At 41.2% G+C, this 19,964-nt stretch overlaps 1 protein-coding gene and 1 pseudogene across 1 annotated transcript in view; both read left to right on the forward strand.

Moving 5' to 3' along the window:
• The window catches only part of LOC135973277 (coagulation factor XIII B chain-like), a 38,166-nt pseudogene extending 35,855 nt beyond the window's left edge, over positions 1 to 2,311 (forward strand).
• Positions 2,312 to 4,426: 2,115 nt separating this feature from the next.
• Positions 4,427 to 19,964, forward strand: part of LOC135973278 (complement factor H-like) — a 96,672-nt gene continuing 81,134 nt past the window's right edge. Inside the window, 7 exon segments of the mRNA XM_065556037.1 lie at positions 4,427 to 4,560; positions 6,078 to 6,257; positions 8,261 to 8,355; positions 8,357 to 8,462; positions 12,124 to 12,303; positions 17,817 to 17,972; positions 19,598 to 19,774. Coding sequence (XP_065412109.1) covers positions 4,455 to 4,560; positions 6,078 to 6,257; positions 8,261 to 8,355; positions 8,357 to 8,462; positions 12,124 to 12,303; positions 17,817 to 17,972; positions 19,598 to 19,774 — 1,000 coding nt within the window. The 5' untranslated portion in view covers positions 4,427 to 4,454.

Consider the following 19,964-nt stretch of genomic DNA (forward strand, 5'->3'; position numbering starts at 1 on the left):
TTCAGAGATAAATCACACTAATTTCTGATGGATTGTACAGCCTACTGGCCTATTTTCATTTGTAAAATGTGTTTGTCTCATTCTTGTTAGAAATTGTATGTAATCCTCCAGGAGTGGATAATGGTAGATTCAGACCTCAAAGGAATGCGTATAGGGATGGTGATGTCATTATAATTACATGTAATCATGGATTTCACATTCATAATGGACAAAACATAGCTGAATGCACAAAGAATGGCTGGTTGCCTCCTCCAAGGTGTAGCAGTAAGTTGCATTTGTGTCCTGTCTTGCTTAACAAATGTCAAAACTCAACTCGGTATACTAAACATATCAGATTGAAAATGTACTTGCTAACCTAGTATTCTCCTTTGAGTAGTGTCCCGATGGGTGCTCCACTGTAGGTGTGCCTGCATCCCTGCACTGCTGATTGGAGCAGTGTCCATTAGGCCCGCACATGTGCTGTCTCTCCTCACGCTCTGCCATGTGATATGTTTGGTTCATTCGCTGAGTGCTAAGTAATAAAATGAGAGGACTCTATTCTTACTGAAAATAAACTAGCTCTTTAGTAAAGCCACTTTTTATAGAGTTGCTCCAAATGTAGCATAACAATGCAAGTCATCTACACTAAGGCTAGGTCTACACGTAGCTGAAGTCGGCATATTTTAGGTCGATTTACCTGGCCGTGAGGACGGCGGCGAGTTGACTGCTGGCTGCTCCCCCATCGACTCCGCTTCCGCCTCTCACCACGGTGGAGTTCTACAGTCAATGGCAGAGCGATTGAGGATCGATTTTATCACGTCTACACTAGATGCAATAAATCGATCCCCGATAGATCGATCACTACCCACCGATCCGGTGGGTAGTGTAGACATACCCATAGGCTGAGTGCCTGGACCCCTTCTTCAAACTCTTCCCTTCTGCAACCCATGACCATCCCTCAGAGTTCCATGCAGGTTGCTACGTTAACTTTTTCTCTATTTGTAAAGCTAGTAAGTTCTGATTGGTAGAATCCACATGTGATGGAGAGAAATATGATGATCTGGATCATCAAACTGTTATTTCTATTATTAGATTAAATTGTATACTTAGCGCTAACTTTTTTACTTTCTGTTATTCTCTTTATATGACAGGTACTCAAGATGAATGAAAATAAGAAGCCTCAAACAGATATTTTTAACCAGCACCTCATGATCATTGAGACTATTAACCAGTTATTTGTAATATTTACACATTATCTCCTATTCTTTGTCATCATTTGTGCTTGGATTCATCTTTATCAGTTCAAATGCTTGTTTATGTATTTGATCAAAATATACATTCCTAAAACAAATTTGAAGCAATGTAGGATGGGCAAATAGGTTTTCTAACTCTAAGGACGGACCTAAATCTTTACCCCAAACTCAAACCAAACCGGTGCCCCTTCTTAACTTTAAAATGAAGTCATATGCCACTGCACCCTCTGGTTTTCTCTCTTGGCTGGCAGAAACAGCAACATTTCCCACCCGGTCAAATCTAAGAATCATTGGAAATCTTGATCTTGTGACATTTGCAAATCAGAAAGTTTAGTTCAGGAAAATATTTGGTGTTTTACCGGGGTCGTCCATCACTATTGACGGCTGATTGCTGTGGAAAGAAAATGTGGTTTTTAAGAGCTGTGACTACTAACTAGATAGTCATTTAACAGAATTGAATGGAAAACATTGTTCCATGTGAAAAGAAATCATAAAATCTTATGAAAGGACTACACAAAAATGAACTGAAATTGGCAGAGAATTTCAGCAGCTGTGAACTGCATGTGCTTTGTGAAGAAATTCATTATTTTTTGCTCCTCTTTTGACAGTCAATTAGAAATTAAATCAGTGCTGTCACTAAGGTGAATTTCCTAGGGCCACCAGGTGGAAACAGAAAATGAGTGAGCACCGATGGGATTCTTTGGCCAGAGTGCAGGAAAATTGTGGGTCTCTCCCAAATAGGCCCCAGAACAGGGACACATGCATGCTGCAAAAGCAGAATAAATATATGCTTTATTCCAGTCATTAGACACCCCATATACAGCTACATCCTCCCACACCCTTTCTCACAGAGTATTCTTCCTGCCAGTAGTCACCTGTCCAGCTGGCTGCAGCTACAGTCATCTTTCCTCAGTTTATACATGTGAATGAGTTCTCTAGGGGAACCATCACAGTACTTCTGCATTTCCTAAATCATGTGGAATGAAAATCTCACCCTTAATATTGCATTCATTTAATTTTTGCACCTATTTGTATTGTTTTCTGTTCATTCTATAAAATAAATACATATCTGGGGGGTTGAACCAATATGTTTAGACTCTTTCTTTACCCAAAAAGTCTCCACATAAATAGTCATTGAGATGTTTCGCTGAAGAACAGGCTAGGTCCTGCCAGACATTCTGCAGAGGTGTCCATCAGAAACACTGCGGACAGCAGTAACATTTGTAGGTGGTAGTTGTTGGCCCTATCCTGACTTCACTCAAAACACCAGGATAAGTTACTCCATGATGACAATTTTTCTTTCCTTAGCCTTTGGCATACAAGGTGGAATTCCTTCAAAACATGATTTACCACATCCAGTGCTGCTTCATGCCAAAATTCAAAGTATCTGTTTGGCCAATGAACTTCTGATCAATGTTTGATAAACACTCGTGCTTGCACAATGCCAGCCTCCACTGGTGAAATGCTGTGTCTTGGGGCTTGGCTTCATTAGAGCTTTTTTACCTCCATTTAATTGACTGATGGTTAACTCAAGGGATTTAATGCGAGTGTAAAGGGTGATTTGGGCAGTTCCCAAATGTTTGTGGTTAACCAGAGGGATCAGCCTAGGGCAAACCATGTTAGTATTCTGGGACAAATGTTTGAGGAGAGTCCAAACTAGTGTTTACAAAATGTTAATTAGCTTGAATTAATTGGTAATCAATTAATTTGAGGTAAAAACTCTAGTGTAGATATCCCCTCATGGTTCTGTCTACTGCATCTGCCAGCCCGGCTGCACCCTCATCCTGGTAACTTTGAGGAGGGGAAAGAATATCCTGCCACCTTCAGAGAGAGGGTCCCAGCAACTTGTTAATCAAAAACTGAGGTGTGTTCAAGAGAAGGGGTCGGTCATACAGCAAAAGAGACAGGAACTGTATTCTGGGATCAGGAGATCCTGTGAAATTTCATAGAGAAGAAGGGAGGGTGTTTGTGACATTCAGGGTAATTATCAAAAACATAAGAACAGAAGAATGACCATACTGGGTCTGACCAAAGGTCCATCCAGCCCAGTATCCTGTTTTCTGACAGTGGCCAATGCCAGGTGCCCCAGAGGGAATGAACAGAACAGGTAACCATCAAATTCCAACCAACTGCTGATTTTGGCTGTTTAGTAAAACAGAATATCTGCGGCTTTCTGAACATTGTTTGTAGGGCAGCGCCTACCTAAGCTTGCAGCAGAGTTTTGGTTTATAGACAATATTTTAAAGTTCTGTAAAATCACATGGCAGGGAGTTTGCCTTGAAAAATTGCTGTGATATTTCAAGTGTAGGACTAGAGCAAGTGATACAAATTTGGTTCGCTGGCATTTCCAAAATTCTGGAATAAAGAAAGAAAAACGGTTCAAATCAAAGTGAATCTAAAAATTTTGAAAAACTTTGGCAAATCAGAAAAGTTGACAAAATAATTTCAAACAAAATGTTTAGTTTGGAACAACTTCAGCAACTAAAGTCTTTCAATTGGACACATTTTTTTGAAATGCATGCACCAAATGAAATATTCAGACATGATGGAATATCAGTTTAATGGTTGTCCATAGTGCAAGGTGGTTTATAAAACTGATTTATTTTTCCCAGTAGGAATTTCTGAAGATTCCAACAAATGCTTCTTGTGCATGTTGTTCTCAAACGTCCTGTAGCCAGGAACCCCTCTTTAAACATATGAATAAATCATCAAGTCCCTTTCCAGCATTTCAAAACTACAGGTCTCTTCAGATCCACAGAAACTCTACATGAACTCTTAGGTTAGCAGATTGTAGTATGAAAATTTGTGTTGAACAATTAATTGCCCATTTTGGAAAACAGAATAAAGACTGTAGTAATAGAAATGAAAACCAACCTGGGGAATGCATAGTGAAAATGTCTGAAAATGTAGCTTAAACAACCCTAATTTATCTGATATTTACACATGAGAAATTTTTCTGAACTCCCAGTAGTAGATAGCATAGTACTTAGTACAAGAATTTCCCAGATCACGCTGTGTGGGGAGAAATTTCATGTAATGAAAGAGGATATTGGGAAAAAAACAAAACCCTTGAACTGTATTCCCGGTGGAGTTTACATATGTTATCTCTGGTACCTTTATGTTGAAAGAGAGGTGATAGACAACTGCAGGGAGGGGTTAGAAAGCAAGATCAATCTTTAAAAGCAGTTGCTGAGGACAGAATCCAGAGAGGAGCAGAACTCAATGTCAGCCATTACGAGTGCTGGGTTTACTTGGTCAACCACCAGGATGACTTTGCTGAGCTGTATCGTCATTCAGTTTCTCTGGGCTTTCTGTGTTAAGGGACAAGGTAAGATGCAAAATTAATCAAAATATTCAACAACACTTTAGTTTAACTTTTCCCTTGTGTGGGGTTACATTAAATACGCTCAATGCTGCACATAGTCAAGTGCTGTTACAGCAAACTCTCATATATACAACTTCAGCTCACGTCATTTGATATTCAATCTAATTTTTATGAAGTTCTAGAGGCTATCCATGTACGTAATCTACTGCCTGATACAGCAGGGCTGAGTGCATTCCCCAAAACACTGCAGAGTTCAAAGTGCAGAAGCAGGTGAGCATTACCAGTATTTCTATAAGTGGTACTGCTGCAATCAGGAGAGCTGGTGAAATTCACTCATGTACTCAAATGTCTCTTATTTATGCCATGCTATGGGAGCTGTAGTTATATTCATTGTATTCTGGCTTGTTTAGAAACAGTTCTGTATCATTCCCAGGTTCAGTGTTATACAGACTGAAGAACATGCTCTCGCATGTGGGCCTGATTTATAGGTACCATGGGGATAGGAGCCTTTCATATACTTATAGAATGAGCCCTATAGAATGAGTGGGCACTTTAATTTCTGACATCAGACCTGACTTATCCATTTCCATGATGTCATATAGTAAAATATGTCTTGGAGGGATGACTTTCCAGGGAACTGAGGGGTTTGTGAGTATTTAAGGACTATTTGAATGTTGTGGAGAGAAAGGAGGGTCTATTTGAAACCTAGCTATTAAAATCGAGCAGCTCTGGGGATGAATCAGGGTTGTGTAGTGAAGGAGTCTTGTTTGTAGGACCCTTGTCTCATCTGAACACTAAGGATTATGTTCTGCATTTCTCACCTCAGGGTTAATCTTGCCAGGTCCACCCATAATTTACCCAGCCAATCTCATTAGGGCAAGAAGTAGAGCTTCACCTGAAATGAGCAGTGGAGAGTTCTTCCTCCAGAATCCACATATTGTGGAGGGGTTCTTCTGATCATGAACACAAAGCCATTAGTAGCTCAGGACATTGGAAATCACATCTCCATTTATGATGTGCCAAGACTTGCACTCCTTTGGGACAATGCCAATCACCAAGCCTAGGATAGGAGAATGTGTGTGTGTGTGTGTGTGTGAGAGAGAGAGAGGGAAGGCATTTTTGGTGAAGGAGATCCAACTCCAGCTATCGGATGAACTTCCAGATGACATAACAAAAATAATGTCTGTCCAGTTTTAGGTCTCTCTGCAAGACTTGCCTTTTTGATAAAGTTTTCCCATCCTAATCAGAATGATACTTATAACAACAACTACCTGATCCCCACACAGTAAAATAAAATAAAATTACCTTAAGCAGATCCTCCCAGAAGCAGAGACAGGAGAAGAGCTACAGACTTCATTAAGTGCTCAGGGATCTCACTTTCACAGTTTGATACAGAAAGTGCTCTTATACTGCAATGTTGAGAGGTAATAAAAAAGATGGATATAAAGAATCTTAACTGAAGGGTATTTATGGCCTTAAGTCCTGTTTCCATTTCAACTAGTTTATCTATTTCTGCATAGAAATTACTTGTGATCCTCCAGCAGTGACTAATGGAACCTTCCAGCCCCAAAAGAGAGTATTCAGAGAAGAGGATGTAATCAGAGTAGACTGTAATCATGGATTTCACTTTGAAACGGACAACAGGGAAAAGACATCGGAATGTACAAAGAATGGCTGGTTACCTATTCCAAGATGTATCTGTAAGTTGCTTTTATGTCTTAACGTGTGTAGACACTATCAAAATCCAATTGATTATATAATGTTTGCAGTTGACAGTATAAAATATTTAAATAAAAAGGAGCTGGTGGCCTCACTTCTGCAGTCAACAGAAATGAAAGATTCATACCTGCTGGGCTTTTGCCTTTTGCAAAGTTTACTTTAAACGTCTTGGAAAAAGTCCCTGTGAAAACAACATGGTATGATATCAGATAGTATAGTCGTAAATAACTATATGAGCAACATATACACTATGATTGACTTGGCAAATGTGTTAAGATCAACCTCCTACAGGGAAGATTTGTATCTCTGTGTTTTACCTATCAAAATGGTAGCATGCCAGGCACTATACCAGTATAGTATGAATGGTAAGAAACTCTATGTGGTATATTTAGACTCTGAGTCACTCATATACACCACAGCCCTAGTTTTGTGCCTTCAGATTTGGAACCTTTGTTCTGAACTGTCACAGTTTTTTTCCAGGTGGTTCTTCCTGTGCTAAATCATGAAGTTTTTTATCAAATGTTTACCTAATCTTTCCTGAGGTAAAATCCCAGTGGCTGCAGTGAGAGTTTTGTTGAATAGAGACTAAGTAAAAATTGAGGAATTTGGCCCTTGTTATTTAACAATAAATGAAAACTGTCTAAAGCAGGAGGAGGTGAAGCCCACCAGTGTCATTATAAATTAACCCTCTGATAATGGGACTACAGATTTTGTGGTAAACACAGAGCTTGTTGCGTGTGGAGGGAAATCAGTCACCTCCAAGCTACCATCTTGCCCACTTGTGGATGGCCCTGTACCGTGAGGAGATCCCTCACAGTATGTGGGTTCTGGGGGCAGGACCCCCTGCTCACCAGGTGAAAGCGGTAATGCATGCACCAAATGAACAATCTGAGTGAACTGTGAGTGGAACCTTGCAGAGCTCTCCCCTCCTCTCACCTCTCCCAATGAGTTTCCACAGAACGGGGTAATCCTTCCTGGAGTCTGTGAATAACAAGCTGTTATGCAGTAATTTCTAAAGCTGTCCCATCCTGCTTGGTAGGAAAAGCGTGTGGAGGTGAAAAGTAAAATAACCCAGATCATCATATTGTATATGTCCTGAACTCATGACTCCAGTTAGCAGTGGTTCCCAAACTGGGGTTCGTGAACCCCTAGGGGTTCACGAAATGTTACAGGGGGTGCTCAGGAAAAAATTCCCTAATGGCAGACAGAGCTGTCCCTAGGGACCCCGGGCAGCATGGGGCCAGCAGCCTGGAGACCCTGGACTTCCAAGAGCTAAGCAGATCAAAGCAAGCGTATCTATCATGCCAAGGAGATTTAAACTTCAAGACTCCTTATAAGAAATGGAAAGGGAGGTGGACATTTTTTGCTGTTCTTAAAAATTAAATAGGCAGGTAGTATTGTTTTTAAAATTATTATGAAGAACAAGTTTAAGCTTTGTTGTAACGTGCGTTCTTTGCCTGGACTATTCAAGACCTGAATGCTTGTGTAGGAGGAACTCTTTGAATTGGCTTCTTAAATACCTTCATGCTGTTTCAAATCTGATACTCCTTGATGAAACACAGGAGCCTTGTCTTATAACAGGCTTATTCAAAGTGATACAAGCTACAGAAATGAGATCTTGGAAGAGTGTTGCCATTTTCATAATGTAATAAAAATACTGTAATGATACATAATAATTAATAATAGTGTGTAGTAAGCATGTCATAAAAACAAATTTTATATTTCCAAGATTACTGCTTTTATAATTTAAACTCAGGTAAAGGAGAAAATCCCTGGAAATATTCATTTTTAGGAGGGGGTTCGTGAGACTTGACATTTTAGTGAAAGGGGTTCACAGGTTGTTAAAGTTTGGGAACCACTGAGTTAATGTAACATTCAAACGCAAAGTACTAAAACTGAGGAGAAAACTGATGAGTGAATATAACAGTGAATTTTTCTTCCATGTACTTTGTAATATATATATGTTCCAAACTTTCTTTTAAAGTGAAACTCTGTGACTACCCACATATAGAAAATGGCAAATTAACTGGCTATTACAAAAACCACAGAGAAAAAGATTTTCCAGTACGTTTAGGGGGTGACAATTTTCTACAGATGTCTTGATGGTTATGTATCTAAGAGTGAGAGCACCTGGAATCTAATGAGATGTACTGCTGATGGCTGGGACCCAATACCAAAATGTCTTAGTAAGTAAATGTAAATTTGCTTTTTTTCCCTTAAAAATACTATTGTAGCATGAAACACTAGTAAATATGTAGAGCATCAGCAGCATTTGAAGGAACCAAGTTGGGGGGAGTGGGGAGACTTTTATAACAATGCTTTGGTAGTCTGGCCCTTACATCTCCCAGTCAAGACTTGTAATCCAAGGACATGAAAAAATCTTTAGTAGGATTTTCCCCTTCTTAGTCATGGCATACAAACAGAGAAGTTAGATAAACACACAAAATATCCTTTTGGGAAGGTTGCATAATAATGTTACTTTATTTCTTAATGTCCAAAATTTTTACACACAAAACCAAAAACACACAGAGAAAGCAGGTTGGTCCCCAAGGCAGGGAGGTACACTTCACCCCATTTTACTACAAGCTTCCTCTTTACAGTCTGACTGCTACTAGACCCAGATTGCATGCTTCCCTACAGAGCCCCCCAGTCTGGAAGCAGGATCAGGAAAATACTGATCAAGTCCACATGGATCTCACTTTCATAGCTTTATACAGAGGGTGCTTGTATACTTTAATATAGTTTTCAAAACAGCAAACTCCTCCCGTGTGAATTCTTCAATTAAAACAAACACAATAAAAATTTTCATAAATGTAACCGCATGGGAGGTCTGTGATTTCACTGAGGCTGGTGGTACCTGCCAGGAAAAGTGAATGACACCTGACCTTTGTCCTGTTCTTTATGGATCATGCTCAGCAGGAGCGTGCTCATTCTCCTTCTCTTTCGGCCATTATCTTCTAGCAGCACCATCTCCTCTGGCCAACAAAATGTACAACCTTCTTTACTAACTTGAGAGACCACATCCTATAACCATCCTGAGCTTGTATCTGGTAACAGTTGATCAGTGTGCCTCTTCATTCTCGCCTTTTACCTCTACCAAACATGTCACTGGTCCCAATATCTGCTTCACCACACCTTTTCCCCACTTCATCCCTCCCCTGTGATTTTGTACCAACACTGCCTGTCCTATGCAGAAAAACCTGGAAGGTTTACGTTGTGGGTTTTTGACTGTTTGCTGTCTTTCATCGAGTATTCTCAGTAAGTCTGGTCTAAGTAAATCAAATGTAGTACCTAACTAATGTCAGCTGGCAGATTGTGGGCTAGACCTATATGAGAACAGGAAATTTGCAATGCATTGTGTCCCCCATTATTTTGGTCTAATGCTTGTTTCAATATCTGCACAAAATACTTGGCCAATCCATTTGATGCTGGGTGATAGGTAGCCAATCTAATATGCTTCCACACATTTTGCCATAGAAATGTCTGAAAATCTTCAGAAATAAATTATGGACCATTATCTGAAAAGAGGTCCGTAGGTAAACTGTACATGGCAAACAGAAGAGGTTGTTGTCATGTGAACCAACTCTGACCACCGAGAATAAGCATCAACCACAACTAAATAAATTTGCTTATTTTTCTGCAAAGTCAATGTGCAGCCATTGACAGGGCTTCATAGCCCCCTTCCATGGGTGACATAGTACCGTTTCTGGTATGTTTCAATGGCTGTTGCAGGAGTCATGCAGGCTACTTTTCATTTCTATATCTTGAACTGAAGCCAGCCACCTAACATAACTTCTAGCCACTCCTTTCATTTTTACTACCCTTTGGTGCTACTCATGTAATTCCACTGGCATCTTTTGCTGTTCATGTTTTGCTATTACTACTCGTAGCCTCCATAGCAAACAACCATTCACGGATAACTCCAGTTTCTTGAAATAGTAAGGACTAATTTGCTCTTTGGTTATGAGGTGTAGCCATCCCAGAAGAGTATAGTGAATCACCTTTGAACTCAGTAGTTTTACCAGTGGCTTATAATCAGTGATGAGGGCAGCGATTAGGTCACTTAGCTGGGATGTGGTAGAATGGCAAAGCAGGGACTTGACCTGGTTCTCTCACTTACTAAGTGCCCTACCTCTTGGCTATTCTGGGGTGAGCATCTCTCTCTCTCTCTCTCTCTCTCTCTCATATTTTTTATGAAAAAATTCAAAAGGTCTCAGGTTTTGTCTTAATGTGAAATAGGAAAACTGTTCCCTGTCCAGCTCTATACCTCAGCATGTTCTGGGAACTGGTATGTGTAGGGAACATACTTAGTACCTGGAGAATTGGCTCTGGGCTGGAAAGTAATTCAGAGGTTGGGTGCAGACCAGAGGAGTCTGAGAGACCTAAAAGCATCACAGCTGTTCCATAAAGTCTTTAGCCAATATCTAAGATTTCCCAGGTTAGTGCACAAAGCTTTTTACAAAGCCAGATCCACTTTAAGTGGAAAGCTTTGTGTTCCAGTTGGAGAAATCTGTAACCTACACCCAAGTTTTGTCCATCTGCTATGAAGATTTTTTTCATGGAGCAAGTATAAATGTATTACTGTCTGGCCAGCCCTGCTCTCTGGCCCCTCAGAGAGCCTCCAGCCATTTCCCCCATCACTCATCACAGCCAGGCTCCGCATTACAGACAGTTCTCGCTCTACTTCTGCATCCTTGCACCTCAGCTGCAGACCCCAGCCTTCCCCAGTATAGGGCCTAATTCTAGACCTGAGTCCAGTGCCCAGTCAGCCCCTCTCCATGGATACTTCCATGCCAAATCTACTCTTCCCCCTCCACCTCCTGTGAGGATGCTGAGTCTGCAGGAGGACAGGTCCTGCTTTCCTCTATGAGACCTTAGCAGGTCCACCAGCCATCAAAATGTATCTCCACACTGGAGCTAGGGGCTGCACTGAGTACACATCCTGAGATTAAAACCTCTCCCTCTTCCTAGCCTGCCAGACTCCCCTAGTTTAACGTCCCACCGCACTGCTCTCCACACTCTTAGCACTTTGGAATGCTCTTCAGTGCAATAGTATTTAAAATTATAAATACTTGTAGATTAGCAATTACAACTTTGTCTCCAGTGATTTAAAAAAATTAAACAGTGGGTGCTTAATCATTTACAGAGTGTCTTGGCTGATGGGGACACAGGCAATCCTAACTTTTTAGTTTCAAAACTGAAATTCTAATCACTTATAGTAGGCGGGGGGAATGTACACTAATTGGCCCAGTATGGATTTTTAATGTACAGATTATTCTATTTTTACATTAGAAGTGGCAGAAATATCATGAGATTTTACCCCTCGAGCTCCCAGTGTGTAAAGGGCTCATTTTTGAAGTCTTGATGTTTGAAAACTTTTATTCTACACTTTGAAAAACTAAAAGAAAATCTCCATTAGATTAGTTATAAAATTGGAGATAGGAATAGCTACTTCCCATGAAAAGTTAGAAGAGAGACGTGGGGGTCACCACAACCTGGTGTGGTGTTGTGAATTAAATAGAGCTGTGGGCATGCATGGGTCTTCACAAAGCACAAACAAGGACAAGATCCGTTCTCCAAAGAGCTTAGAGTCAAATTCAGGCCAACACAATGCACAGGATAGCTGTTCCAGTACAAGATCAGCAGGCTTAGAGACATTTGTAGTCAGAATGATATAGGAAGTGAGAGTGAAAGAGGTGAGTTTTAATGAGGGATCCGAAGTGGAGAATACTGGTGCACAGAGTGGGAGGCTTGACAGAAGGTGGAAAGCCAAAGGATCTCAGTTTTTTCTCCCAGTTTAAATGCCTGCTGTCCAACTGCTAACTGTACTAAACCTTTTTCCTTTAGAAAAGTGTTCTCCCATTTGGTTGGCAAATGGTAAATTCCTAATTCAATGGCAGAAATACTACAAAGTAGGTGATGAAATTTCATATGTGTGTGATCATGAATATATCCCTGAAAATCAACAAGCAAAAGTTACATGCACAAAGAATAACTGGACGCCTACTCCAAGATGTATCTTTAACAGTAAGCAACATTTTTGTTCTTTCAGGCTCCTGGCTAAACAACTGCAAAACCACTACTATCATGTTCTGCTTAAGAGAAATACAAAAATAGTGTAATGATTAGTATGGATAGAACCTCCACCAATAGGTGGTGCTGTATCTTTATCTTAGTGCTAAGTTGTTGCTTTTTTGTTTTTAATATATTGTTATATCTGATCAGGGCATTAGTAAGTTTTAGCTCTGCCGGTTTGTGCTGGAGTTACTACTTGCAGTGTCCCAATTCATCCTTTGATTTCTATAAGCTAGTGTTATAGTACCAATTCTAGCAGATGACTTATCATGAGAATGTGTATTCTTGACCTGAGTAATTATAAGATCATGTTGTTGTGACCCTCAGCCTTCCTCATCCAGACCCTCTCTGCTGTTTGTCACCCCCCACTTGTTGTGTCATGTCTAATATTTAGATTGTAAAGTTCTTGGGACAGGTACCAAGTATTTCTTTATCTTCTGCGAACAGCCAAATATATTTGTGGGCATAATAAACATTATTATTATTAATAATGCTCTTCCTGCAACCCATACTTGTTATTCCTTATCCCCACCCCAGAGCCTCTCCTGGTTCTTCTTATATCCATCCTTACAGGTTGATTCTGCTCCCCCATGCTCTTCACCCCATTGCATTTCAGTAATTCTATTTCCTCCTTCGTCTCCAGGCTGACTGGGCACCATCACTGTGGGGAATGAGAGTGCAGGAGAGACAGTTTTAATGATCTCAGTTTTGATGCCCAGAACCATTGTGGCCCCCTAGAAGCTAGGAAGAGTAATTTCAGGGAAGTCCAGCTCAGACCCTGCAGCCCTAGAATATGCTCAGTGTGGACAGGATCTTCAAAGAATTTAGCTGTCAAACTGTAACAGATCTATACTGGGCATTTGAAATCTGAGACTTACATAAATTTATAACTTGGCCAAATTTGAGTGACTATTCTGGAGGACAGTAAAAGATACATTCTTGATACCGGGTGGACACCCCAGTCAAGTTGCAAGACCTTTCCCCAAAGCATCCAAGTGCCTGAGTTTCTTAACAAAACAGCTGTAAGATTATTTTAACATTATTTTTTTCTCATCTCATTCTTATAAATGATTGAACTGTGTTAGCAGATACTTTCAAAAACACCCAGCATAGAAAATTTTATTTGCAACAGTTAAAGTTTGACAAAGTCGTAAGCAACCGAAAACAGGGTCTTATAATGGAGTGTGTCCAGCAACCTTAATAACAGGCGATGTTACCTGAGCCATCTGTAATATAGCCAAATTATGGCATTTAGTGACTAGCCTGTGTTGGGGATGGTGTGGAGGCAAACTGGCCCAGGGAGGTATTGTACTGTAGGAAGCCCAATCTCTCTCCCACCCCCATCAGTCTGGAGGTGTGTGTGTGTATAGGATCCCCGAGGGGGAGGCCAAAACCAAACTAACAAAAATGTGTGTCTCCTTTAAAAAAAAAACCCTCCAAACTTACCCCTTCTGGCAGAATTCCTAGTGCTTCCTTATTGTTCTAGGAGGCAGGCTGGCTTATTCTCCCTTTCCCTTAGATGTCAGCTTGGGGAGGAACCGCTTAACCTATTCTTAAGGCCCTTGAGATCGCTGAGCCTTGAGTCAGAGCAACAAAACTTATAGTCAGACATACAAAGTCTCTATGGCCCTGGTCAGACTAGTGACCTAAAGACTAATGGGCCTGCAACCTGTAGCAGCTCGTGTTTACACCCAGGTTGTCTTGGTTGTAAGCACCAGACTGTCCCTTAAAGGGATAGTACACCTCATCACATATCTCTCCCCTCTGACTGGACCCATTGGTGCACTCAATAATCATGCCAACATCTTCCTCAGTCAGAGAACAGAAATCAGTGTTATGCTGTTCCTTTCCTGGACACTGTTCTATTGCTCAGAACTGACATGGGCATTTCATCATATGGAGCTAGTGCAGAGCCATATGATCAGTGATCAAGACAAACAGGGTACCCAACAGGTAGTGTACTAGCACCCTAATGGCCCCGTGGATGGTCAAGTATTTCTTTTTGAGGGCAGAGTACCACATCTCTCTGTCTAGGGGCTTCCTACTCATGAAGAGGATGGGGTATTAGTGGCCTTGGAACATCTGGGAAAGGACCATACCCAGGGCTAACTGTGAGGCATTGGTCTGTAAAATAAACTCCCGTGTGAAGTCGGGGCTGTGCAGAAAGCATTTATTGCAGAGAATTCTCTTCATTTCCTGAAACACCTGGTCTCACTGAGGTGACTCCAATCTGTCTTGTGGACAGGGCCGGCTCCAGGCACCAGCTTCTCAAGCAGGTGCTTGGGGCGGCCGCTCCGGAGAGGGGCGGCAGGTCCAGGTATTCGGCGGTAATTTGGCGGACGGTCCCTCACTCCGCCTGGGAGTGAAGGACCTCCCGCCGAATTGCCGCAGCAGATCACGATCGCAGCTTTTTTTTTGTTTTGGTTTTGGCTGCTTGGGGCGGCCAAAACCCTAGAGCCGGCCCTGCTTGTGGATGACTTTTCGATAAGGTCCATGAGAAGTCCTGCCAGTGAGGCAAAAATTAGCACAAACTGTCCATAATATCTGGCTTGGCCCAGGAAAGACATACCTGTTTTTTGATGCTTGGGACAGATACGTTGGGCAATGAACATAAACATGGCCATATGGCATCAGACTAATGGTCCATTTAGCCCCGTATCCTGTCTTCTGAGAGTGGCCAGTGCCAGATAGTTCAAAGGGAATGAACAGAACAGGGCAATTACCAAGTGATCCATTTCCTGTTGTCCTGTGGCAGCTTCCGGCAGTCAGAGGTGTAGGGACACCCAGAGCATGGGGTAGCTGGAACTAGGGATGCTGAGGGTGTGGCAGCACCCCCTGGCTTTAAGTGGTTTCCATCATGTACAGGGTTTACAGTTTTGTTCAATGGCTTTCAGCACCCAACTATAAAAAATTGTTCCAACGCCAATGGGGTTGCATCACTGACCATCTTGGGTAATAGTCATTGATGGACCTATCCTCCATGAACTTATCTAATTCTCTTTTAAACCCTCTTATACTTTTGGCCTTCACAACATCCTCCATCAATGAGTTCCATGGGTTGACTGTGCATTGTGTGAAGAAGTACATCCTTATGTTTGTTTTAAACTTACTGCCTATTAATTTAATTGGGTGACCCCTAGTTTTTGTGTTATGGAAGGGGTAAATAAAACTTATCTATTCACTTTCTCTACCCCATTCGTGATTTTATAGACCTCTATTATATTTCCCCCCAGTCACTCTTTTCTAACCTGAACAGTCCCAGTCTTTTTAAGCTTTCCTCATATGGAAGCTGTTCCATGCACATAATGTTTTTGTTGCCCTTCTCTGTACCTTTTCCAATTCTAATATATCTTTTTTGAGATGAGGTAACCAGAACTGTATGCAGTATTCAAGATGTGGGGGTATCATGGATTTATATAGTGACATTATGATATTTTCTATCGTATTATCTATCCCTTTCCTAATGGTTCCAATAATTCAGTTAGCTTTTTTGATTGCCACTGCAAATTGAGCAGATATTTTCAGAGAACTATCTATGGTGACTCCAAGACCGCTTTCTTGAGTGGTAACAATTAATTTAGAACCCATCATTTTCCATGAATAGTTGGGATTATGTTTTCCAATGTGCTTTACTATGTACTACTCAATTTTGAATTTCATCTCTCATTTTGTTGCTCAGTCACCCACTTTTGTGAGATCCCTTTGTAACTCTTTTCTGTCAGCTTTGGACTTAATTATCTTGAGTCATTCAATATCGTCTGCAAACTTTGCCACCTCACTGTTTATCCCATTTTCCAGATCATTTATGAATATGTTGAACAGTGGGAGACCCTGATATTTTCCTCTTCACATAGTGAAATCTGACCATTTATTCCTACCCTTTATTTCCTATGTTTTAACCAGTTACTGATGCAGGAAAGGACCTTTTCTTTTATCCCATGACTGTTTACTTTGCTTAAGAGCCTTTGGTGTGGGACTTTGTCAAAGGCTTTCTGAAAGTCCAAGTACACTATATCCACTGAATCACCCAGTCCACATGCTTGTTGATACCCTCGAAGAAATCTAATAAATTGGTAAGGCATGATTTCCCTTTAAAAAATCTGTGTTCAGTCTTCTCCAACATATGTTCATCTATATGTCTGATAAATCAGTTCTTGACTATGGTTTCAACCGATGTGTCTGGTCCTGAAGTTAGCTTACCAGCCTGTAATTACCAGGATTCCCACTAGAGCCTTTTTAAAAAAATCAGTGTTACATTAGCTATCTTCCAGTCATCTCGTACAGAGGCACATTTAAGTGATAGGTTACATACCATAGTTAGTTGTTCTGCAATTTCATATTCCTTAATTTATGCTCCTTTCTGTTTTCCTCAGTAGGATTTGACGTTCAGTTTTAAAATACGATTTTTTGCCTCCAGTTGCCTCTTTTACTCTGTTTAGCCTTGATGGCATTTTTTTGGATCTTGTTGCTGCTTTTTTTTTAAATTTGGTATATACCTTTAGTATGAACCTTTATTATGGTGTTTTAAAATAGTTTCCATTCAGTTTGCAGGCTTTTCACTCTTCTCACTGTTACTTTTAATTTCTGCCTAACTAGCTTCCTCATTTTTGTGTAGTTTCCCTTTTTAAATTTAAATGCTAGTATGGTGGGTGTCTTTGGTATTTTCCCCCCTACAAGAATGTTAAATTTAATTACATTATTGTCGCTATTACAGAGTGCTTCAGCTAAATTCACCTCTTGTACTAGATCCTGTGCCCCACCTAGGACTCAGCCAAGAATTGCCTCTCCACTTGTGGGTTCTAAGGAGCCTTCATTAATGGTATCCACTTTATACTTCCACTTTATTGACTAGGGGTTCTATTTAGTCCTTTGCCTTTCCATTTTGCAGTTTCTTGGATTCACCATCAGTTTGGCATCTCACAGTGACTGCAGTACTATGGCCAAGTCCCAGAGATGGGTGGACCAGTCCTAACTGTAGATTATGACATTGTCTAAATATGGAGCCACATGGTGATGGTGAAGGCATAACCCCTGGTTCATACCAAATGGCTAGTCTCTGGCAGTCAGGACATAAGAGGCAGATATCCGCTACCTATTTGTATAGCCTGGCCAAGAAACAAACCAACACCCCTGGACAGTTGGTCTTTGTGTTAGGCCACCACAGTGTCAAAGATGTCACTTAGCACACTGTAATCTAGAGTGGAAGATTGTTCTGCTGGGCCCCTCTCCTGGTCATAAAGGGGTTTGTGTTGTTAGGAGGTCCAGTCTCTAAGGTCTGCCCCCATAGTCACCTTCAGGCTCTGTCGAGTCACCTCTGTGACAGACCCAGACTTGCCTAACCTTCCCAGCCCTCCACTGTTGGTTCTGTGGCTTTCAGGTCTTCTGAGGAATTTCACAAAGGTCTGACTGGGCAACAGGGCTAGATCCCAGGTGTCTGCTGAGTGCATTCCTCCTTGCCACTTCAGGGTTTCAGGGAAAGATGGGACAGACTCTCCTCCCAAGAGAGCCAGAAGATGTTTTCAGTCCCGCCCCGGGATCACTGACCAGGATAGATGATCCATCACTTCTACCTGGAGCTGGTCCATCTGGTTCGCCACACACAGGATCATTAAGTCTGTCAGGTATGTTTGCACATCACCATGACTACAGGACACCTGGATGGGATGTCCCTGATTTAAGGCCTAGAATGAAACTTGTAGTGTTGGAGCTGGTCTGCCCACAGTCTGAATCTACCAAATTCTCCATGGTGTTTGGCCCTATTTTTGTTTGTGTTACATAAAATACTAGGATGGCCTATGGATTGGTTGTTCACTTCCCTAGACTAATCAAAGTAGCATCCCAGATAGTCACAGTTCATAAGGGAGCATTCATGCCAAATGTATCCCAGGTCCCAAGAGTGATAACATACCACCCATCCTCCCTAGACAAGAAGTGGTATGCTCCAGACAATTTGGGTTGGCGGGGGGGAGGAGAGGAGGGTTGGTCCTTTCTGTCTGTGCTATTGTTGTGTGTGGGCCTCAGTCCTGAATTTCAGTGGCTCTGAGCCGACCCTCTGTGTGGGCATTTCTGTGCCATTTCCTGCTGCTGTTCCTGACCACGCCTGCCCATTGTGGGTGTTTTGGCCTTCTGGAACCTCTCAGTCATTTCCTGGCCACTGCTAAACATGTCAGACAGAAATGCTGGATCCAGGCTTGTACCACAGCTGGATCATCTGCAGATATTGTTCCAGAACAATACTGTCCATTAGTTCCCCCATAGTCTCAATCTCTGAAATCAGCCACTAGGCAACCATATCCTGGAGTCATTGGGCCACACCACATGGGTGCACTCTAGCAGAAAATGGTTCAGCCCCAAAACTCTGATACCCAGGCTATCTTGGCTGTAAGCTCCAGACTGTCCCCGAGATGCCCTGCCACAGTGTAGTATACCATGTTAGGATGGTGCAGCATGTTCCTCTGACTAAGACTTCTGGGTGTTTCAAATTGGGTTAAAGCCATGGCCCTACCTTCTCTTTCTGCCTCCCCTTCTTCTGTGGGACAATTTGCCCAGTACCCCTGGGGCCTGGAAATCAATAAAGATATCACATTTACAATTTCAAATACAGGTTGTAATTCTAGTCAGCAATATCATAAGAAAATTTAGCCATACAAACTCATCGTCCATTCTGCTTCAAAGCCTCATTTCCTCCATATCTCTATCTTTATCTGGGAAAACAGATGAGCTGTGCAGTGTATCCTGAAGGTCAGAAAATTCAGGCAGAGAGTTCATTCCACAGCTGAGTGTGTGCCCTTAAGGGGTAATACCTTGCTAGCAGCACTGTTCCTTTGAATTGAATTGAATTAAATGTACAAGCTCCTTCTGATTTGTCAAGTACATTAACAATATGAAGTTTCTTCACAGAATTACTTGTCCAAAAGAATTGCCATAAAATAAGAGCCATTAGTGTCAAAATCAAAATGATCATTTCCTTCCAGTCACCTTTTAATTTGACTTCTGCAAGACACTATCAGAAATTATGAGAGCTGGGAAGCAATATGGTGTGATGACCTTTATCCTTCCCTACTGACATCCCACCTGCTCTCCAAAGTCAGAACAATATGAAGAAATGAAGTGAATTGTTCAAGGAGTTTTTAAATGGCATTACTCCATTTAATTCCGTGTCCTCATCATGGTCACCTTACATTTATAAAACGTGTTACTTAACAGTATTTTTTCTTGAAGTAATGTCATTTTCTCTCTGCTTTAGAAATATGTGGAAGGACAGAGGTACCTCATGGTTATTTCTATGAAACAAAGAACAGGTTTGGTTTAAATGAAAAAGCAACATATAGGTGTCAGATTGGTTACATGACTCTAGAAGGAAATGACACAGGGGAGATACAATGTCTTGAAGAAGGATGGAGTCCTTTTCCAGAATGCATTAGTGAGTAGTTTGATTGAATAGCTCTATTTTTGTCACATAGCTCCTTACTGGATTTTCCCTTAATTGTAACAGTTTGTCCTTATTTTAACTAATCTATTGTTTGGGAAGGTGTTACCATCATAAACAAAAGAACTTACTGCCATTGTCTGATCTGTATTCAAATCATAAGGAGATGTATTTTATGTAAAAC

Source organism: Chrysemys picta, chromosome 8 (genome assembly GCF_011386835.1).
Source record: "Chrysemys picta bellii isolate R12L10 chromosome 8, ASM1138683v2, whole genome shotgun sequence".
Taxonomy (NCBI): domain Eukaryota; kingdom Metazoa; phylum Chordata; order Testudines; family Emydidae; genus Chrysemys; species Chrysemys picta.